At 38.5% G+C, this 23,957-nt stretch overlaps 2 protein-coding genes across 3 annotated transcripts; one reads left to right on the top strand and one right to left on the bottom strand.

Moving 5' to 3' along the window:
* The first annotated feature begins 1,334 nt into the window (after positions 1-1,334).
* Positions 1,335-10,658, top strand: dusp27 (dual specificity phosphatase 27). Of its 2 annotated transcripts, none has more exons than XM_072434336.1 (5): positions 1,335-1,453; positions 2,594-2,712; positions 5,239-5,431; positions 5,949-6,166; positions 7,904-10,658. In XM_072434336.1, the coding sequence occupies exons 1-5, from the start codon at positions 1,344-1,346 to the stop codon at positions 10,495-10,497; spliced, it is 3,234 nt and encodes a 1,077-aa protein (XP_072290437.1). In that variant the 5' UTR covers positions 1,335-1,343; the 3' UTR covers positions 10,498-10,658. The 2 variants fall into 2 exon arrangements, with proteins under 2 accessions (XP_072290437.1, XP_072290401.1); XM_072434300.1 differs by having other exon boundaries at positions 5,200-5,431.
* A 7,384-nt stretch (positions 10,659-18,042) lies between these two features.
* LOC140348056 (zinc finger protein 513-like) lies at positions 18,043-23,957 on the bottom strand. The gene is made up of 7 exons (XM_072434259.1): positions 23,822-23,957; positions 23,402-23,578; positions 21,402-21,530; positions 21,095-21,223; positions 19,777-20,229; positions 19,035-19,207; positions 18,043-18,912 (listed from the first exon to the last, which is right to left on the bottom strand). Exons 2-7 carry the CDS (start codon positions 23,439-23,441, stop codon positions 18,316-18,318), a joined length of 1,521 nt encoding a protein of 506 aa, XP_072290360.1. The 5' UTR covers positions 23,442-23,578; positions 23,822-23,957; the 3' UTR covers positions 18,043-18,315.

Genomic DNA, 23,957 nt, shown 5'->3' with positions numbered 1-23,957 from the left:
TTTTATTTTGGAATCTTGTCTGTTTGCCTGCTTTTATTGTGAAGAGCCCCTGCAGTCTTCAGCAATCCCCAGGAGTTGGGTTTCAGTCCTGGCTTAGTTCTGGTCTGATCTAAGTTTAGCCTGGACAGTCTCTCTAGGACTTCACCAACTGCTCCCACACTCCAAAGGTAAGTTGCATTTTTGAATATTATTTTTCAGTGTTTATTCTAGGTCTAGTTTGTTATAATTTTATGTTTCGAGTCATATCATTCTATATCTATTAAGTTTAAATCTATTTGAATTTATGAAGAATTGTGAGCCCTTATGTGGCCCTGATTAGGTCCTGGTTCAAGCTGTGGTTAATCCCTGATTTAATCTTCTATCTTCAGTCTAGGTCTTGGTTAAGTCCTGGTTTATGTCATGTAACTGCTTTGTTTACACCATGTTTAAGGCACATTACGTTTTGCCAGTTTATCTTCATCCAAGGCAATTGTATTAAAATGATCTAAATATGTCAAATAATGCTACGTGTCCATGACGTTACCTGCCCCATCTCAGGGATATCGGAGGATGGGAGGGCATCTGACACAATGAATGGTACTTCTGTTGTTGATAGTGGCCTGTGATACTGCAAAGAGCAGTAGAGGGCAGTAGTGAGCAGGGGTCATCTGTTTCAGGCTTATCTGCAGCAGCTGTTCTGGATATAAATAGACTCAGACACTAGTTGAATCCGATACGCAAACTGACCTGCTCAACGGCACAAAAACAACATGCGGCCACTGGGAAATTAAGCAAGAAATACAACAACAACAATAACGACTACAAGTACATAAATACACCACCAATTTTGTATTTGAATGGCCACTGACCAAGTATCGATTCTTTTTATTGCAATCTTGTAATGTTGAAATGAGTGGTAGTCAAAATAATAGTAGTAGTAGTAGAAGTATTATATTAGTAGTAAGTAATTTAATTTAGCACAATTTAGAGAAGGTTGAGCAGAAGTTGTGGCAGTAGTAGTAGCAATATCCAATATAATTATACAAATATTATAAGATTATTTTTTTTTCAAATTTAGGAGGTTATTTTGAATTTCTATCTTCGAATGATTCAATACATTTTTGGAGAACATGGACCAGCAGTTGTTAGTTCCTTGGTCAACTCTGATTAGTTTCTGGTTTAGTCTGAAAATTGATACAAACCTTCTGATTTAGTTCCCAATTCAATTAATCATGGTTTAAGTCCTTGTTTAGAGCTGCTTTAGTCCTTTCTTGTTAACCATTTTGGACTGAAATAAAATACATCATAAACAAATGTATGTACCTTTTCATTGTCTTTGTTTGAAGGAGGGGGGTACGGTTGCCATGGCGTCATCCAATCAGAGTAAAGATCAGACTGTTCCTGATGACGATGAGGCAGAGGCGAGAACTATTCACGAAGTGCAGTCAAAATACCTGCGCTGTCCATCGCCCAGGTAACCAATCTACAAACAAAAACACAATTTAGATCTAGAAAGTATGTCATATGTTGGAAGATACAAAGCACCTCACAGCAAATGGGTTTTGGGTTCAATTTGTGGATTCTTGTGGGGTCTTTCTGTGTAGAGTTTGCATGTTCTTCCTGTGAAAAGATTGTTGATTTAGTCTTGGTCGGTTCTTGGATTAATTCTTCTGTTTAGTCCTGGATTAGTCTTGGTTTACTCTTGGTTTAGTCCTGGTTTAGTCCTTCTGTTCAGTTCTGCATCAGTCCTGGTTTAGTCCTGGTTTAGTCCTAGACTTTGTGCAAGTTTAGTGTTGCAACTAATGAATTAGTCCAATTATTTATCGCGCAAAAAACACTAGTCTGATCAACTCCTGCAATAAATGATAATAACTCCTATAGATAAGATCATTCCAAATATGTGATATATATGTATATGAACATGGTTTAGTCCTGGTTAAGTCCCAGTTTAGACACGGGTTCAGTCCTGTTTGACATGACTTTATTTCAGTTGGGTAAAACAAATGACTCTATAGACTTCATATAAAACAAAAGCTAGTTTAGAGCTTGGATCTTTGTAAAAGGTACACTGTGTAAACTTTCTAGTGGAGGGTCCGTCACCTGCTTGTATCCATGGACATGTTATTGCTTTGTCTAAAATGTACCACATCGTGGCATTATACCAATAAACGTATTTATATCATTTATTCAATAATAGGTTTTTATAGCTCAATAATCTTGGTTTCCTCTCCAACGATCTGACTTGACCTGATGGTGTAAGATGCTTGTCTCCAAAGAGATAGATAAGTTTAATGCCATATTGTGGGACATCCCAGGCAAGGTAATATCATCTCCATGGAGACAAGCAGGGGACCACACTCCAGCACAAAATGTACACAGTGCACCTTTAAATAATTCAAGTCTAGTCAAGTTCTAGTTCATTATTGGGATGGATCGACCTGGTTTAAATGGTTTAGTCCAGGCCTGATCTCATTTCCTCAAGGCTTCTGTCCTGGTAAAGTTTTGGTTTGGAATGAGTATATGTACAGGGATAGTATTGTTTTGTCCTGCATTAGTTCTGGTTATGAGTCTGGTTTAGTTCTGATTCTTAACTGTCATTCTTGTCTCTCCTCAGTTTCTCCCTGATGTCGGAGTCTCGGTTCTCGATGGTTTCTGGATCTGAGGCGGACAGTATTTTCATGGAGCCCATTCACCTCTCCTCCGCCATCGTCGCCAAACAAATCATCAACGAAGGTACTGGTTTTAAACCTGGGTTAGACTTAATCTAATCCTGGTTTTAGTCTTAGTTTCAATTCTGGTTTAGAACATGCTTTGCCTTATTTGAGGTGACTTAGTTTTATTTCTGGTTTAGTTCTGAGTCCTGACTTTAGTTCTACCTTTAGTACTGGTTTAGACCTGGTTTAGTCTGACTTTTACGTCAAAGCTTATTCCTCATTTGTATAAATCACTAATATTCCATTCTTCACCGGGCACTCTCTCTTGTTTTATAATGTCTGATCTGGTCTAATGAGTTTGAATGGCCGTCTCTCCTTCACTCCTTCAGCTCGTGTTATTTCTGAGGGCCCCTTAAGCAATTTAAATTAGGTAAAATTGACCAATAAGTCAAATATCACAGTCTTAGCGGGTCTGGTAATTAGGGACTGGAGAATGTAATGAAAGAGATGTATTCTTTCAATAAGACTGGGCCAACATGTGGAGCTATGGAGAATATAAATTGTCCCAGTTCCAATTATTGTGAGAAAAAACATGCGTCATCCTGGTGAGTGCTTCCCTGTTTCAGCCCATCCGCCAGGAAGGACTTTGTACCTGTCATACAATATGAGAGTCAAGTGATATGAAATGAAAATGTCAACTACTTATTTCTGCATAAAAAATAAAACAGGACTTACCACCTTATTCCTCCATTTCCCCTCTAGGCGCTAAAATGTAAATTATATGATAAAGCATATAAATTAGCGGACATATTGTGCACAGTTTCCTCTGCACCTCCTGTAGGCTTTAGTGTGTCACAGTTCTGTTTTATGTCACATCATGACACTCTGGAGTGTGCGTACCTATGTTCCCCCTTTTCTATAATCAGGGGAACTATGGTACCTCATATTTTAAAAGTTCCTGGTACTCCCGGGCGCATCCCTTCCATGCATGTTGTTGAGTGTAGGCCTGTTGTTTTTAATCTCCTCAAATGATAGAATAGGCTCCTGGTTTAACCACATATACGGTTCCACATTCCCAAACATTGTGCATGGATGATTTGTTTTACAGCTTAACATATAGCAGCATATATAGCAGGTCCCGGGGAATATTGGTATCAGGCAACAAAGGGCTGGCCCTGCTAAAGCTAATGAGTGAGTTAACTTCAGTTAGTTTGTTGGCCCCTATTTACACTGCAAAATCTGATATCTTTTGCTGCAAACATTTTCATTTTTAGGATTTTTTAAAATTTTTGAAACAGAGTACTTCAGTGAAATATTAACAGAGACAGATAAACATTACCTTACATTTAGGTGTACCTCTTGGAACTACTAATTGGATATAAATTATTTAGTTCTCACGATTATAATGTGTCCTGAATTATCAATGAACTGATAAATCTTAACTTCCCTGGTGATGAGTGTCCTACATACTGGCCAAGGATCAAACAAGGTTGAACTTGTGTCCATTGGGTTTGTGGATGAACACTTAAACCAAAAATAATTTAAACATATAATCTGAAATTTAGAGTTACAAATTCTGGTATTTCCAAAAATGGGCCACATCAATTATAAAAAGTTAAACATGAAAAACAAAAAGCGGTGTAAGAAATACAAATAATTGAATATTGTCAACATAAAACTTGTTACAAACTAACTAACTCACAATGGCAAGAGGCCTTCACTTAAGTAAACTGCAAAACAACATTATTCCAGTCAAAGTATGGCGAGAATATGCAGTACAATTTACTTGTACTGCATATGAGTTTGAGACTGAGTTTGAACTGAGTTTGAGACCTTAAATAAAGTCTGAACCAAATTTGTGGTTCAGTATCCTGAGGGTTTAATTACTGATTCTGTCCACACACTGGACTCATTTAACTGTCCATATTACATATGTTATACAAATATAATACAAACATTTATTCATCAAAAAAACCTTTCACTGAAATGATCACATTTTGTGCATAAGAATGTGCAGCTGTGTGGATCAGTGCAATAATCCATGGATGACTCTCCAGTCCTGAGGTTGTGGGTTCTACTACTACTGTATGTCTGCATGTCTACTGCCTAAATGGTCACTCAATCACAAAGTTGCAAGTGGGATGGTCTGGTTCAGAACAATGAGCAAAATGCTGCTTTTCCCTCACCTGCCTGATATCTGACCACTGACCACCACTCCAACCTTTGGAGCGGCCCCTGAGGTAATACATAATAACAACAGCAAACCAAAGCAAGGGCCAAAACTTGCCTATAATGTACATGATAGTTATTATTTATTTATTTATTTATGAATAAAATGATTCTTTGTGGGTAAATTGTCCCTGTATTTTGAATATAATTTTGTGAATTGATAACATAGGAAGATTCCCTTTTAGAACTTGGCACTATTTCCTCTGTTTTCTAACTTCTTTACAAATTGCAATTCAACTTGAAACTATGAAAATATTTACCACGGATACTATCCCACCAAATTAAATAATAATACGCACTTTAACACTTTAACAGAAAATATGGGTTTTGTCTCCAGAGCTCCCTAAGAGAGGTATTCCCACCTTCTCTTTACCAGAATCCTACCTGGAGCCGGCCGAGCAGCTGATGGTGGAGGACCTTTACGAGCGAGTGAAGGAGTTAACAGACGAACGCTCGCCCTACAATACGCCCTGTGTCCTTGACCTACAGAGGGCGCTAGTGGGAGAGCGGCATGGGGCTCCAACCAACCCTGTGGATGAAGTGTGGCCCAATATATACATCGCAGAGAAGTAAGTAACAGTGGAGGGGAAGAAATATAATAATATGGATACGTTTTTGGCACATTTCAAATACATATAATATTGCCTATTGGGTATTATCATCAAGAACATAAAACATATTTAGAGGTATTCATTTTTGTTTTAGGTTAATGGGGGACACCAGAGCCCCCACATACAGGGAGAACATGCAAAAACAACACACACAGGTCCAACATGATCTAGGAATCGAACCCAGGACCTATATTGTTTTGAGTGTCAGTAAATGTATTTATGGAGTAAGTGATGTGGTCTGCAAACTACAAGCACAATGGAGTCACACTGCTCTACTGTACTACTATACTTCTAATATAGATCAAGACCATTCTAAAACTATTCAGGAAGAGGCTCTGTCTTTGGCTTTGTCTTATTTGTGTTTTTATTTTTTGGGATGTTCAAATGCGTATCGAGTTGATACCAATTTTACAGTGTTTTTGACACTACTCTAAAACAAAAGTCGACTTACAGGGTCTCCCTCTTCTCATCTCAGGTCAGTCGCAGTGAACAAAGCTCGTCTGAAGCGGATGGGCATAACTCATGTTTTAAACGCCGCTCACGGGACCGGGGTGTACACTGGAGCCACCTTCTACACCGGAATAGGAGTGCAGTACCTGGGCATCGAAGTGGACGATTTCCCTGACTGTGATATCGCTCAACACTTTAGGCCAACCGCAGAGTTTATGGACGAGGCTCTGCTCACCCATAAAGGTAAGAAAACAGAACTAAACCAGGTCTACATCTACTAAATCACCAAAAGTGTTGGAGTGCAGTGTCAGGTTGTGTGGATATATGTGTCTGTACTTCTCCCACATTCTCTCTGATGTGAAACCTATTTTAGAAAGCGCGGAAAAGACCCCGAAAACATACCAACTTCATAGACTAAATGTATTCTTTTACCCCAACCAATTCTGTTATCTGAAACATGGAGTGGCTTCTTCGTGACTTCAACTTGCACATTCTGCAAAAAAACAAAAATCAATATAATTTGGGGGAAAAAAGCTAAAACCCTCTTTTCCTCTGTTGTTCCGACTTGTTGCTGGTTTTACCGCGACGGGGCACATTTATTACCCGCGTAGTGTGTTCTGTGATATTTTAAAATCACAGAACCAGGCATTGTTTTAAACCAGGCAACACTTTAAGACAAAAACTGATCCAAGCAATGTAGTTTATTCTATCCAATGCAGTGAAAAGAGCGATACATAGGAGAGACTAAACAGCCACTTCACAAGAGGCTTTCATCAACACAGAAGACATGTAAATTCAGGACCACAGAGCGCCGTGCATCTTTATCTTGAAGCCACAAACCACTCTATCGAAGACAGTCAGGTGAAGATTCTAAGTAGGGAAAAAAGATGGTTTGAAAGAGGAGTTAGAGAGGCAATCTTTGTAAAAAAAAAAGAGAGAATCCATCCTTAAACAGACATGGAGGTTTAAGATTCAACCTTCCAGTGGTATATAATAGTGTCTTGAAACCCTGGAGCGGTAGACGCCCGGGGCATTCTGATGCTAATGCTCAATGAGGAAGCGAAAGTCAGTTATGATAGAAAGTCAGTTATGATAGAAAGTCAGTTTATGATAGAAAGTCAGTTCATGATTGAAAGTCAGTTTATGATAGAAAGTCAGTTTATGATAGAAAGTCAGTTTATGATAGAAAGTCAGTTTATGATAGAAAGTCAGTTCATGATTCAAAGTCAGTTTATGATAGAAAGTCAGTTTATGATAGAAAGTCAGTTTATGATAGAAAGTCAGTTCATGATTCAAAGTCAGTTTATGATAGAAAGTCAGTTTATGATAGAAAGTCAGTTTATGATAGGATGTAGATATCCCATTGCAGGGCTGTTAGTAAACAAAGAGAGTAGTCTCAAGTGAAACCAAAAAGCTCCCTTTATCAGGAGGTCCCAGACTCGATTCAAAGATTGAGAATGACTCTTGGATGAGAGTCGAAACGTTTTATTCAGTTCAGAGGACTACAACTGAATCTTTTTCTACAGTGTTCTGTGAAGTGTTTTGTATTGTATTAATTGTAAGTTGGCATTTTTGGACATAAGATATACAATTTTACAGATTTGGGTCCAGAAGTTGGCATCAAGAGTAATTGAAAGGTCATTTTCCCATGTTATTGTTGGTAGGCATATGTCTGAGATGGCTTTGAAATGATTTTGTATATTTTAGAGAGAAGTTTATTTGAAGAAGAGATATTAATCAAGTCTGATATTGCAGGTGGGAGCTTGTGGATCTGGCGTGTCAAATGTTTTTTTTTCTTGTTGTTTAATTATTAGAAAAATGACTCCCATGTTAGTTATAAATAAACAAATGAATGAAATGCTGGCATGCTGCCAGACAGCAGTGAGAATACAAAAATGTTCTGGACCGTGATCCTAATTCCAAATGCCAGCGTTGGACTAAACCCATGTCAATTAATTATATCTTTTCTCCCTTTTTCAGGCAAAATCCTGGTCAACTCCATGATGGGAAGTAGTCGCTCTGCCATTTTAGTCGCTTCTTACCTGATGATTTTCCAAAACATGTGCATCTTAGAAGCACTTACTGCCATTCGCAAGAAACGCCCCGTCAACCCCAACGAAGGATTCATCAAACAACTACGAAATTTCAATGAAACTTTGATGGAAGAACGAGATGATGACGACGATACGCTAAGCCAATGTTCGGTCATTGATGCTAAAACACGAGCGCAGATATTTGGGGAAAATTATGTAGAAGAGGAGGATGATGGACAAAGCATGGCAGAAGCTAAAGCACATTCGATTATGATGGATGAAGAGGAGGATGGTGCTAGTGTGATGAGTAGCATACCGTCGCTTGCATCCTCGGCCGCGGCGGAAGCGCTGAGAAACGGGTTGATACCGAATCTGGGAATTAGCAGCAATGACGATGTAAAAGAGAAATTGGTTTTGCCACAAGATGGAGATGATGAGGATTTTGATGATGATGAAGGATTGGATAACATTATACGCGAATGGCAAAGGCGCAACGAAAAATACCGAAGCGACGACTGGTTTGACGCCCAGTTAAATAGCGACACAGAAGACGACTTGGTTGATAAAAAGTCCAAAGGCTTCGATTTGGAGAGCGTTACCAGTGAAGACGTTAGATCAGTTAAGGAGAAATTAAAACGTAGAATAAGGAAAAACGATGAGATGTCAGTTGCGTCAAGTTGTACGAGTTATTCCGATTTATGGAGACAACGTTTAAAGGAAATTGAAGAACAAGCAGCGGCAAGATATCATAAAAAAGAAGACAAAGAAGAGAAGGAAAAGCAGGAACAGGGAACCAAGAAACAAATCGATGAAGAAGTTGAGAGCCTTATGTCAGACACAACTTCAATGTATAATTTTTGCCAGAAGAATAAAGAAAATATGTCACCTTTGGAGAGGTGGAGGGTTAAAAGAATACAGTTTGGCTGGAATAAAAAAGATCGAGAGGACGGGGAGAAAAGTACAATTGTAAATGGTGACGAAGGGGATGAAGAAACACCTAAGAAACGATTTGAAGATGTAAATTTAACAGCGTATCAATCGTGGAAGCTTAGGCAACAGAAACGATTAGGAATGGATGACAATAACGATGATCTCCTTGAGTTTAGTCGCAGCGAGGAGTCAACCAAAGCGGTAAAACGTAGGCAAAGGAGAGAAGAGCTTTTGGAGAGATCGAAAAAGAATTTGGAAGAAAGCCAGTCCATTTGCGGATGGGAGACGGAGAGCTGTGTGAGCGGAGGGACTATACCACTATCAGCATTTTGGGCAGGGGTTACAGCGCCGCCGAGCGTCAAAAATAATGATGACAACATTTCAATGATAAGCGGAAGGTCGTCAAATATATCGTCCGTGTCACAAGCGAGAAGTGTAAAATCCGCACAGTCAAATGTGCCGCCAATAATGCAGCCAGTCTTGCCCGTTCCAACAGTGCAAGGTCCAAGCGGCGAACCTATGGTGAACCTAGCAAGTATTCAAAACTGGATCGCTAATGTTGTTACTGAAACGATAAAACAAAAGACAACAGAGATGAATTTGCCGCAGTCAAGAGCAGGTTCTGAGGTTAGCTACGGAGGAGGAGCAGCTAGCATCCTGTCCGGGCAAAGAATGGAGTTTGATAAGGCATCAATGCAAAGTGGAGCTTGTAGTGCCGCGTCATATCTTGGCGCTAATTATGCTAAAGCTGAGTCTGCAGTTTCTGGAGCTAGCGGGATTTCAAGGTTGACAGGGCAAAGGTCCATTTCAGGGTCTACTTTAGGATCGAGTTATGAATCAAGTCTTGGTACAAAAAAGAAAATTACAACTACAAGTGTGCCGTTGTTTAGTTTGTTCCAAGATGAGGTTGATCTGAAAAAGTTGGGTGCCATTGAAAAAGATATCAAATTGGAAATGCGTGGAACAATTGATAAATACGAGAAAAAGAAGATTTTGGAAGACAATAGACGCAGCACTCTGTACAAAAAGAAAAAAACAAAAGGCGATGACGAAAATGAGGAGGAAGAGGAGAGGAAACGAATAGAAGAGGAGTTTCTGCAAGAAGCGAAGAAAAAAGACAAACCTGTAAGAAGTTTCGGACAATCTGGCTGTTTAAATCTAAATCCGGCGCTTGAAAAGGAGAAAAATACTAGCATCGGTGATTGGCTGAAAAGTGTGAGACCTCCGCAGAGAAAAACGCAAGAAGACATCGACGATCTTTATGATGATTTGGAGACGTCCGCTTCCGAATTTGGGTTTCCGAATTCTAGGCCAGAATATGAAGACGAACAAGAGTCAAGATACAGACCCAGATTTCAGGACGGAGATCATTCAAGTAATTTGGGGGGGAGAGGATTTGAAACAGAAAGAAGGAGGGATGTGATAGTAGAGGAAGAAGAGGACGATATTTCGAGTTTTCTTGCACAGACGAGGCAGAGGATCAGGGCGAGAGCAATGGCTGAAACAGAAGATGACGAAGTTTTGAAGGCGTGGAGAGAGCAGCAGGAGCAGCAGGATGCAAAGGCACACAGGACAGGAGGCAGTGAAGATCAAACAACAAAACAGGATTAAAATCAACTAATATGAGCATTATTATCTGACAATTAGGGCGTCCCACGCGTTGGACGTTGGACTTTTTCTTTATTTATTCTATTCTGTCCCCCATCTTATAAAATGGAAACTCTCAAGCTGCTTGATATGCTGTACATAAAAATAAAGCTTTAACCCACTTATTTCCAGTCAAATCAATCATTCTGGGAAGAATCAGGGTCAGTTTGTACTCCAAACCCGCCAATCAAAAAATACCGTAAAATCAATTAAAAAAAAATGAATAGGACTTTTATATAGATTCAGCATTTTTAATTTTTTTGCTGCAAAAAGGCTCTAGCCAATTGTTTGTATTCAGAGAGTTCAGGAACAGCTTCAGTTTTAAATGAGGGTTCTTTTTTCCAGGCGTTTTCAGACAAATAGGCCCCTAAGCAAAGAGGGGTTCATGGAAAAATAGGTCTGCCACGTTCTTATTTCCATGGATATGACTATTGTCATAGTATGGATGTAGACTGTAGTTTCTACAGAAACAAGGTGATCCAGCTCACAGTAAGTGTATGTTTTTTGAGTAATTTCTGAGCAATATAAACATATAATGAAATGAATGCTTAATGCTTATATTGTCCCACAATGGGGAAATTCCACTGTTGCAACACAGATTAGGCAAAGAAGAAAAAAACAACAACAAAAAAACAGATGATTTATAAAAACACTCGTAGAAAAACTCTTATATAAAAAAAACTTCTTATACTCTTAATAAAAATATTAATAACACTCTTTTTTACAGCTGTTTATATGGACAGAAAATATTGCACCAGAATGATTGACATTATGTCACAGTATTGCACATGATTATGAAGATGAATGACACATGTTCAATGTTTGTTGTAAAGTCTGACAGAAGCAGGATGGATCAGTCTCACTGAAGCTGCTCTCCAGAGCGGACAGAGTGTCCTGCAGGGGGTGAGACTCATGGTCCAGCATAGATGTGAGTTTAGCCAGGACCCTTCTGTCCCCCACCTCCTGCACCGAATCCAGAGCACAGCCCAGGACGGAGCTGGACTTCTTGATGACTTTGTCCAGCTTCCTCCTCTCCCTCTCTGTGATGCTGCTGCTCCAGCAGGCCACACCGTGCTCTCACAAACTGGAGTCGGTCTGTGAGGTAGTCCAGGATCCACTCTGCCAGGTCATACTCCACACCAGCCGTCTCCAGCTTGTCCCTTGGGAGCAGCGGCTGGATGCGATGTTTCCGATGCGAAGCCAGTATGCAAACTGCAGCGGATCCATGGCTGAGCTCACGGACCACCTGAGTGGTACCACACAGGAGTTATTTCAGAACTGTGGTATCACCCTCAGTTTCAGGCTCATGTTGAAGACATGCTCCATAACTCCATAACTCGAAATAGATACGTTTAATATGAAACTGTGGAATATTCCAGGCAAAGCAAAAACATCTTAAACATACAGTACCAAGGAAAAACTGATTACTAATTTGAAGATAGCCTACTGGAGTCATGTTTTGGGCTGGAATCATGGGGAGAGAGCTGGTCGGCCCCTTCAGGGTCCCTGAAAGTGTGAAAATGACCTCTGTAAAGTAGAGAGAAAGAGTTTCTGACTGACCACTTTCTTCCATTGTACAACAAGAAGAACAGTGCTTTCCATAACAAAATCATCTTCATACATGACAATGCACCATCTCATGCTGGACGGAATACCTCTGCATCATTAGCTGCTATGGGCATAAAAGAAGAGTAACTCATAGTGTGGCCCTCATCCTCTCCTGACCTCTATTGAGAACCTTTGGAGCATTCTCAAGGGAAACATCTATGAGGGCAGAAGGCAGTATATGTGTATCTAACAATAAACCCTTTAGTAATCCGTGCTTGTTTATTTTTTCCTATCTATCTGTGATATCTAAATTGAGAATTTAGTTAATATTTTGTCAAAATGAAAATTAATATTCTGGTGTTTGAGAAAGGAAACACTGTGAAAAATGCTGTGAATTGTTCTTTTATTATTACAATAAATGTTTATAAAATTAAACCTATTTACATGATGAATGTTGCGCTCACCGTCTTTGTTGACATGTAAATGATGCAAAGTGGTTTAGACATAATGTCATGGTTAAAACAGAAGTGATCATAATCATTGGTAGTCTGCTGGCGCCACATGGCGACCACAGTAAGTATTGCTGCTACAGTTATAAATATTGTATTGTTGCAGTTGTAAATGAAAGTTGTAAATAAAGTGAAATGCACATATGATAATTCAGTTTTATTTTATTTCATTTTATTAAACATTCTGCATGGTATTATTAAATGATAAAATATTTCACAAGCATGAATAACGTTTCTCAGTGGGGGGTCCAAGGATGCTGCGTGCCTATTGGAGAGTTGCCGTTTGTGCCGAAGGGCACACAGCTCTAATAGAAGAGCCAGCCTTGTTGGGTTAAAGGTCAATCTTGAGGGGCATAACTCCATGTGGAAGAACAAAACCTAAAATGCCATTAGGATTATGTAGGCGGGAATGTGGATTTGAAGCTTAAAGTAATTCCACAAATATTTACACAAACATAAAATAATAGACCACAGGGTTGTACAGTGTGTATGAATGATACTGAATGATCTATTGTACCTTGACAAAATATTGAATGGTGTGAAGATTTCTGACTAAACTAACCAGGACAACAACAAGACTAAACCATGTAAAATACTAATCTTCTAAACCAGGATTATCCATGATTCGCTCACAAACTCAAAACTAAACAAGGGCGTGAACCAGGACTAAATCATTCCTAAACCAGGACTAAAGTAAGTAGGAATAAACTCAAGACTAAACCAGGTCCAAGCTAGGACTAAAAAGGTTTTTCAGTGATTTGTGTAGTTTTTAGGTCGTTCTCTTTGACAGTGCATTGTGACGAGATATATATGAGATAGATATGTCCTTCTCCAGCCTGAGTCAGAACAAAGTAGAAGAAAAAAGACATCCAAGTCAGTAAAAATTAAGTTTTGGAAATAAATATCGTTTTTATTATTACAAAAATCTTGAATTGAGAATATTTATCAACAGTCAATAAAGAGGCCTCGTATACTGTATTCAACATTGAAATGAGCACAAATAGCACTATTTGGTAACATTTAAAAGGATTACAGTATTAGCCGATCACAGTTTACTTCAAGCACGTGTCTAAAAACGTGAACTTGGCTCAATACATTTCTTGTTTCTCAAATCCTCTCATTCCCGAAGCTCAACTCAAGACAAGCAACAAGCACCTTTTCACCAGTTTGGACAGTTTTTGTCTATATTTTTGAAGACATCTTTGACCATGCATTGCTTGAAAGTCATTTTCTAGAGAATTTGACTGTACTTTGATGCAAAAACTTCCCTTTCAAAATTTCCAAAAATCGTCTTCATTTTTGCTGTGTTTTATGGAACAGGAATTGCCTTATTTCTTGACTTTTTGTAGTTGCCAGTTTTTCAGGTATTTTTTCGTTTAAATAATCTTAATATTTAGCAGTGGTGCGATTTATTTTTTGAACAGTTTTCCAGGGCATTTTATTCGAGGCAAAGCTTTACTTTTCAAATCTTTCTAGAAGGCTCTATAGCTGGACTAAGTTACGTCAAGATTTTCCTCACCTGATCATTGCCATTTTTCCAGCTACATACAAAGGATATATTTAAAAGATTTCTTACAATATTCATAATGGCAGCTTGGTGGTCAGATATCGATGTTTTGGACAGTTTAGACCAGGATCAAGACTCAATTGTCACCAGAGTTTTTCACGCTGTTGGATTTTTGGGAGAGTTTTTTCAGCTTCATGAACAACAAAAAGACGACGATGAAGAATATGAGGAAGATTTGGCAAAAGAAATCGACAAATATTGCAACAAACCAGAGGGAGTGGAAAATGTCTCGGCTGCAGGAGTCCAAGATGGCGGCGATTGCTACCAAGATCAAACAAAACAAGAAGAAACAGAATATCGTGATGAAATTGAAAGCAAAATCAATGTGCAAGATGGAATATTAGTTAGCAGTGAAAGTACAATGAACACAAATGAAATAGAAATACTTATGGACCAAAACAATGTAAGTAAAATAAGCCAAGACGATTGCAACGCTGATCCAATTTGTGACAACGGACAATCTGACAAAACGGACAACGTCACAGAGCTAGTTTGTGGCAATGCTAATCAAGATGTGTTGCATATTAAATGTGACGTTGAAGCGTTTAATGAGGAATTGTCAGTAGACTATGTTGCAGACTCAACTGAAGCAAAGGAAAATGTTAAAAAGGCAAACAAAACTGAAGAAATACCAACTGTTGAAACAAAACCACAAAAACTAGAAAATGCAATTGAAAATACTGAGCTTGAAGAGAAAATGGTGGATGCTACTTGTACTAAAGATGCTAATGCCATAGAATTAGAGAACAAAGTAAAGCAAACACATTTGAATGAAGAAACAGCACACAATAGTGAAAATGAACAGCCTGATGCTTATAACGGAATGGAAGGTGCTAATCGTTCTAACGACATTAGCTCCATTGAAGACTTTGAATGGGAGGAGATATTCGCTGGAGAGGAAAAAAGGAATGACACAGAAATCAATGGATCGCAATCCGATAATGCTGCAGCTATCAGTATTGAAGATAAAGAACGAGCTACGGACAAAATGGAGGACGCTGAGCTTGCTAAGAAAGTTGAAAATGCTATTAAGGATATCATGTCAGAAGACGCTACGATTGAGGATACACAAGGTGGCATCGAAATGACTGAAAATGGCCAAAATGTCCAACTTGCTCTTGATGGAAATGAGAACTCCACTGAAGAATTAGCAGAGGAGAAAATAGTATCGGGTGATGCTAAGGGCAGTGCCGAAACCGATCAAGAAGAATCAATGTCTGCTGTTGGAGAGGCAAACAGCTCTAGTGAAGATAATAATGCAAATGTCAATGCTGCTCAGTTGGAAGGAGACATAAAGACCAATATGGAAGACTGTAGTGCTTTGGTGGCTAACAGAAATAAGCTAAATGCATTGGTAAAAACAGAGGAGCTAACAGAGCATAATGACAACAAAGACACAAATAAAGTTACTACAGGAAATTGTGAAGTTGGCCAAGAAAATGTTGAAGAAATTGAAAATGTTTGTGTTCAAATAAACCAAGAAATAACATCTTCAGAAATCGAACAACTTTATGAGGAAACTAAAAACTCTAGAAATAACTTGTCAGACAAAGTTGGTCAGGAAATCGATGCGGAAGCAACTACTGGTAAAACCAATGACGATATTCCTGAAAGAGATCATGCTCTGGACGCTAACGTAAAGGAAGAAACAGCAAGTTCTGAAATCTATGAAGACGGAGGAGGCAAAACAGACCAGGAAGTGTCTGCAAATGGAGAAGGATTGTCAGAGCAACCAGAGGAAACTAAAATTAAAGATGTAAATGTTGATGAGGAAAATAATCTTTCAAAAGGATCGAAAAAGAATACAAATGAGGAAAATGAAGCTACAATTAACATTGAATCAAATTTGGATAGAAATGTGGCTCAAATTGAGAAACAAGATGTTGAAATTGCAGTAGAAATATCTGCAAAGGAACAATCTTGCCAAACGGATTCAAACATGGACAAAAATGTAATCACTGCCAGAGAAAAAAGTGTTGAAACAAACCAGGATCATTACAAAGATGGAGATGCTACTGCAAGTATTGGAGCTAAAAGCGACCAAAAAAAGACGGCTGCCGAGACTACAGCAAAAATCAAAGGTATTGTTTCCTGCTTAATACAAAGAAAAATTAAGAAAGTAATAGTATTTTCTCATAGGTAGTGTGGGCGGTACCAGGAATTTAATGTAATACAAGAGTGAAGCGCCCATAATCCAACACATTGAGGGGAGGGGCCTATATAATGATATGGAAGATTCAGTTTTTGAAATATCCAAACTTATGATCCAAAAGAACTGAACCTTACCATTATTTGTTACAGATTTGTTATGTCCTTTCAAATAACAGCAACCATGTATTGAGGAGTAAAAAAATATTGGCATTACTTTCAAATGATTACGGAGACCATATCCATACCATCCAGACCATATCTCAGTTCAAACATCTGCTTTGTGATATTTAAAAGACAGATTTCATCATAGAACTCGCCCTCCAGCTCTATATTACAGTCCACATGAAGGAACCTGTGGTAAATATTTATCATATAGTTTTACTTCCATTAACTTGTAGTTTGTGAAGACATTTTGAAAAATTAGATTCAATTGTCAGGAAGTTCTACAACGGAATACCTTAATCTGTCATCAATGTGCAATGACAGTTTGAACAATCATTCAACAAAATAAAGGTGGTATGGTATTATTGTTTTTCAAATCATAACTTTTGTGTAATTTATATGGATGTTGGCTGTTTTCAGTATGGTTGCTTGGTAACAGTACCTCTACCTATGCACGTCATATTTGCTGCTCATGTCCAATCAGGAAGTAAAATTATAAACTTAACAAAATGACCAAACTGGGGACAAATAGGCAAAAATGTTTAGTAAAATCTGAAATATAAATGGTTGTGAAATGTGTAGTCTAACCTGAAATATGGACTTTAAACTATTAACACTTTAGAATGTTGTGTTGTCGCTTGAGCACAACTCTGTCAACTTTGTGTTTTACAAATGCATTGAAAGCTTAAAAGAAAGTAAGAGAGACATTTCCCTCTCACAACGTTAACACATCTAAAATATATAATAAATGGTCTCAATTCAGAACTATGATCCTTTCGGCCGTTTCAGCAAACATGCAATGACTGTTACTATATCATAGCATTTGCACAAAAATATAACTATATCCTATTTTAAGATGTTGGAGGACAATAAGACTAAAACATCACCAAATATGTTGTTTTAATTGTTCCAGGCTGCAAGAAGGTGGTGCTAGTGGACAACGAGAAGAAGAAATCAACACGAACTTCAACTAAATACAAAACTTTGTCGTATCGAAAAATCAAGACAGGAAACACGAAACAGAAGATCGAGGCGTTTGAAGCTCTGATGAATGAAGAACAACAGTTTTGAAATAGAAATGTGTATTTTTGAACAATCAAGATTTTCTTTGCTCATCATTTTATTACTATTAGAAATGAAATTGGCTCGTTTTAGAATGGGAAGTAAAAAAATAAAAATGAAATGTGTAATTTCTTTTGTAAACATTAAGCAACAAATTAGAATATTACATTTATTTCTCCTTCATTCCAAAACATTAACTTATGACATAAAAATCCCAAAATGAATTCCAAGTACAAGGCAATTGTCAAATACATTATCATTTCCCTACAAAAATACTTACTCCCATTGCAAAAATAACATGAAATACAGTAGAACTATGTAGACTATTTTAAGTAGAGAAAATAGCTTCCTTTGATTGGCTGAAATAAGTCACATGAAGAAGATACAAAATCCAATGTTTAACAGTAGAGCAGTCAAAGGCACCAATAGATTTATAATTTACAGCATCATATAAAAAAAAAAAACATGTACAATGCATTTACAATCAGTGCTTTTCATGACATTTTCTATTAATCTTAACGGGGGAAATGGGACAAAATAAGAGTGATGTATAATGTTTACATTGGGTATTTCTATGGCATTTTCAGATGGAATAAAACTCCCATGGTAAACTAGTCTAATCACAGCGGCCATTTTGTGTCTGAAGGCTCCAACTTCTGCTCCTGGACTGTTCAGAGTACAATCATGATCATTTTTGACTTGGAAGGTTGTAATAGATAAAGTAGTAGCAGTATTTTAATAATGCCTGTTCAATATGATACCTTTTAAAACAATAATCTTGCTTCAACTCATTAGTAGAGACGAGTTTTCTTTAGAATCTACACCTTCATTTCCAATATTGAGCATTTCAGATTTAGTTTTATACATCTGCTTATCCCAACTTTCCGTATCGTGTCCATGTTTTCGTTGATGTCTCTTGTAGTTATCCCAATGCCCCGTTGTGTAGCTACATTCTTCACACTCGTAAGGCTTATTCCCGGTATGTCGCAGCATGTGTCTCTTCAGATTCATGCTTTGGTTACAGCTGTATCCACAAACTGGACAATGGAACGGTTTGGCCCCAGTGTGGACTCTTTCGTGGCGTTTTAAATTCGCCAAATTTCCACACGCGTAATTACAGGTCGAGCAGGAGAACGGCTTTTCTCCCGTGTGGACTCTGAGGTGGCGTTTGAGGTTGTCCTGGTGCGATGACGCGTACGGACAGTGGGGGCAGCGGTGAGATTTGGTGGGGTCGTGGGTCAGAAGGTGGCGGGTTAAGTGGTAAGGGTAGTGAGAGAAGAAAGGGCACAGAGAACATCTGTAAAGTTTGTTTTTGGAAGTTTTACGACGTGGACGAGGTGCTGAGGACGGAGAGGAGTCGGCGCAGCAGCGGCGACAAACCTGAGCAGAAATAAAAAAGGTTAAAACTCACAATTTAACTGAAAATACAATCAAAGTAGGACAAAGGCTGTGGTAAATTCAGTTAACATCGTGTCCTCTCTTTGTGTTACATTTGATCTCACCTGTCCCTCATTGTCTGCGTCTCCCTTCTCGCTCTGGATGTCCTCCTCCTCCTCCAGAGTTTGTTCACAGATTCTGCAGAGGACGGGGAAGAGCAGAGCCGGAAGAGGGGAACTGGACTCTAAAGAACCCAGGGAGAGGAACCCAGTCTGGGACACGGTGAGGGTCGAGACAACTGAGGGAGAGAGACGAGGAGAGAGGAAAGAGGTTAAATGAGGGAGGGGGAGGGGCACAAGTTGAACAAGGAAAGGGATGGAGAGAGAGAAAGGGAGGAAGAAGGAAAGAGGGAACAAGGGAGAAGGAAGAAAAAGGAAGAGAGTGAATGAAAAGGAAAGAAAGAAAGAAAGAAAGAAGGAGAAAAGCAGAAATGTAGGCAGACGAAGTGAATGAGGGAGATAGAAAAAGAAAGGAGGTGAGGAGGGTGAGAAAAGAAAAAGCATGAGAAAAAAAACATGAAATAAGCAAGACTATTAGAGAAAAAATATGTAGACAAGACATTTAAACACTAAAAGGATTCTCATTAGAACGATTCTGGTGAAGCTGAATGAACGTTAAAAACACAGGAGCACTTCTGCGTTACCACCTAATGACATCATGCAGTGAGGGGTTAGCATTTTTAAACTCTGCCGATTAAATATGAAAAATGAAACTCAACTGAGACCAGGTGTATTTTACCTGGTGAAATGTAAAAAGTATGTTTTGCTGCGGCTAAATTAAGGACTAAACCTCAATCGTATCCTTTACCTTCTTCCGTCTCCTCACGCTTCCTCTTCTTCTCTCGCTTCCCCACAGTCTTCTTTTTCTTCGGCTCGTTATGCGTCCTCTGGTGCCTCCTCAGGTTACCGTGAGAACTACAGGCGTACTCGCATTTCTCGCACTGAAACGGTTTTTCGCCCGTGTGCGTTCGGAGATGTCTCTGTAAATTCACCAACTGGGTCGACGCGTACGGACAAACTCCACAGCAGAACGGCTTTTGTCCCTCGTGGATTCGCATGTGGCGTTTGAGATGGTTGGAATATCGCGTCGTGAACAGGCACAGCGAGCAGGAGAACAGTTTAGAGGGAGAATTGACTTTGTCGTTTTGGCTTTTCTTGGCAGTTTTGACCTGTTTTGGAGATGTTGAAGGAGAGAGAGGAGACTGGAGGCCCTCTTCGCAGTTGAGGCAGTACGCGTCCGAAGTTAGATCCAAATCCACTCCTGGAAATGAATAAAAATGTGATAATTGTCTTAAGATTCCATTTAAATAATGGATGCATTTTATACATTATAAATACGATTACTAAAACTACTCCTTGTGCTACTCAAACTATTCCTACAACTGCTACAACTCTACAACTAATTCAACTAAAAGCTAAAGTTAATTTTGGTTCAAAACATGGATTAACAAATTCAACTGCAAGCTAAAACCAGAACTAAACCAGGACAAACCAAGTTCGAAGCAAAGACAATGGAGGCCAATGAGAGCCACGTTAAATGGGGTCCTCACAGTTTTAGTGCTCACATTTAACCTTTGTTTAACCTTCCTTTTCCTCACACTCAGTGTTCAACTCAAGATTTCCGCAGCATCTTTGGTTTGGTTTGCAGCGCAGAGCAAGGAGGAGGAGAAGTACTCATACTACTACTTAAAGTAAATAAGAAGTTGGTAAAGCAAGGTATAATAATGGGGAAAATATAAACATTTTAAAATTGTTGTTGATTTTAAACTAAGGTTTCCAGATCCACATAACTTTCTAGTCTATGTATCACTTTTGATTAGAACAGACGCTGTAGTTCCTGGAGAGTACTGGCACATTAGAGAATGTCTCCATCTGGTGGCCAGAGTAGAAATTGAAAAGGATGTCAAAGAATTTCCAGAAAGAAAACCGTGGCATACAAAAAGAAAGATTTTTAAGTTTATTTCATCCCTATTTATCAATCTCTTTATTTGTTCTACTTGAACCTATTCATACCATGTCGGTTTACTTCTACTTCTTATGTAGCATTTCTAGTGAACGGGTCGCAACCTGCAAGTTTGCTGGAGTTGTTAAAGCTTTGCCTGGAATATTTAACAGTAAAGTACCACCTAGATCGATTCCAGCGGCGAGCAGAGAGTCAGGCTGCAGTTTTCCACAGCATTTACAAGAGGAGAAGGAGAGAGAGGGGTCTGAGGGAACAGACGTGTCCTCCTCCACACTCAGAGAAAACACCGTCACTAAAAAGAAAGACAAAACATAAGCCTACATATCCTTGTGCGTCAGATGCCCTCCCATCCTCCCACATTCCTGTAATGTTTAATGGAGATGGAGCAGGTCAATCTGCAGATGTTGTAGTTGGATAAATATTGCGGGGTAATGGACCATGTCACTGATAGAAAAGATTTTCATACTGACCCGAGTCTTTGTCCAGGCCCATAATCTCAGAGTCTCCAAACTCCAGATCTCCACTCAAGAGGAAGTCACTATCCAGCACCAAACAGCTCGGGTCCACCACCAACGGGGCATCAGGCGACTGCGCACCCACTGACAGGAGAGAAAAGAAGTATAGCACTACTATAACTTTATTTGCACAGTGCATTTTATAATGGAAATAAAAATGTTATAATGTAGTGCAAGTAAAAGCAGTAAAAAGGCAAAAAATACTTGTACACAGTGGTGGAAGTAATATAGTAGAAGTATTGAAGAACATATGTGGCACGGGTTTGCATTTAAAGAGAAATGTGGAGATTGTCCTGATTTTTACTTTTTTTTAGTAGAAAACAATAATGGGAAAAAGCAGTAGAAAATGAATGAATTAATTAATAAATATTGATACATACTCTCAAATGTAGTGAAGTAAAAAGCATCCACTGTACAGGTGCAGAAAGCTAAACATTTTACATGTACTTGTTACTTCCCACCACAGCTCAGATGTGTTGGTGGGGTCAGAGGAGCAGATGGCACAGATTTAAAGGCACTTTCGTCAGTTTGCCCCGGGTGCAATTCAATAAACAATAAACTTAAGCTTAAACTACAGCAACTCTACACAGATTTAGCTACAGAGGAAGACTGGTTGTGAGATCCTCTTCCTCACCAATGCTCTCCTACTTCCTGTTTCCTGTTTTGCAATCTTCACTTCCTGTATGCCTGGTTCCTCATTTTCTCTCCTTCCACAAAAATAGTCTTTGTTATAAAACTGTACAATAAAACGGAATAAAAGTTTTCAAAGCACCAATATCAAGACTGTATAAACATGGAATAGCACTACATAAGTGATCTGTTCTTCTGTATCTATCTCTGTATCTACCTGCGTTGCACCAATGAAATTTCCCCATGTGGGACAATAAAGGAATATCTTATCTTATCTTATCTTACATAAGATTTTCAAAAAGTATCCAAGTATCCAAACGAGATACTCATTTAGGCAAGTATTGCTACAAAGACAAAATTGGACCGTTCCTGCATAGTTTTAGAATGGTATAGTATAACAGAAAATGTTTTTAAAAAAATACCACAGTAAACTGATAAAATAATTAAATATTTTACTTACCAGTATTTGACATGTTAAGTCACTTGCTATTATTACCGGGTGTCAATTATATTTTTCAACGGGGTCCAACTAGCTTTAAGATTTTGGTCTAAAAAGGTGTTTTTATTATCATTGTGGTATTGTACTTGTTTTTGAGTATCAAGTCTTGTCCTGAGTAATGATAGTGTTTTATGTTGAGTTATCATGAGTGACAACAATAGAAATAATAATACACAATAGAACTAATAATACACAATAGAACTAATAATACACAATAGAACTAATAATACACAATAGACAGTAGATTTGGTGCAGCTCTTTGTAGAGTGGATAGCACTCCGTCCTGTCCAATAAAGCCTACGGGTCAAAAAATACTTTAAATAAATTAACACAAATTAATCAAATAAATTGGGTTTTGACCACTTCAACAACTAGCACTTCATCAAAAAATACATATTTTGATACAATGAAAGAACTTCTAAATAAAAATACCACTTGCAGATAGTTGACATACAAGTACAAATATCTTGCTATTACATAAAAGTCAATAACTCATCATTGATTACAATTTATTTACCACTGGATTATCTGTACAACTACTACCAATACTACCACCAGGGCAATTCTAGCACTACTAATAACAGAATAAGAATTAGTTTTATTCATCCTCAAGGGAACATTAGTTTTGGTACAAACTTGCAAAAATAAAAAGCTAAAATTAAATTATCCTTGCTACTATCACAGCTACAACAATGTGATCAATGAGAACATTTCCTCGTCATGCCCTACTGTAAATAACTCGAGAAAACAAAAGTGAAAGACAGTTTTCCCTACAAATACAAGTTAGAAACTTAAAAACGGTGTCATCTGTGACATTTGGACTCACGTTTGACTGGTTGCGGGTTAGACTGCTTCCTCCGGGGCATGGCGTCCCTTCGGCTCGGTTCAGCCCAGGTTTGAGGAGTGTTTTATGGGCAGGAGCTGTCACGATCTCCGGCTTTGCCCTTCTCCGTTTAACCTTTTCATCATCGTCTTCCTCTTCCTCCTTCAAATATCATCCAAGCTACATAAACGAACCAAACAGTTTATTTAAGCATTATAAACCTTAAAAATAAACAACGTATATATAATTCAACCTAACCCTACATTTAACACAGTTTAGACGTAGATTACGTTTGCTGTGCGTTTTGGCTTAAAACGTGTAGCTACAATTTAGCTAAAATGCTAACTTGTGTCTATTTAGGTCTAATTTTTGGACTAAATATAAAAGTTTGAAGATACAAAGGTTCTGGGAAAAGCTGCCCACCTTCTACGATGTCTTCACTGGCTCAGGCGTCTACGAAATGTGAGAAATTCGTTTTAAGTAAGTGGTTTAAAAAGTTGTTGTGAGCGGCACACGGTGAAGGGGCATGGAGGAAGGAACCCAGCCGGATCCGGGTGAC

The sequence above is a fragment of the Eucyclogobius newberryi genome, unplaced genomic scaffold, assembly GCF_026437365.1.
Source record: "Eucyclogobius newberryi isolate DKJ021-1_F unplaced genomic scaffold, fEucNew1.0.hap1 SCAF_1, whole genome shotgun sequence".
Lineage (NCBI taxonomy): Eukaryota > Metazoa > Chordata > Actinopteri > Gobiiformes > Gobiidae > Eucyclogobius > Eucyclogobius newberryi.
Note: the sequence above shows the minus strand (reverse complement) of the source record. Positions and strands in the feature narration are given on the sequence as shown.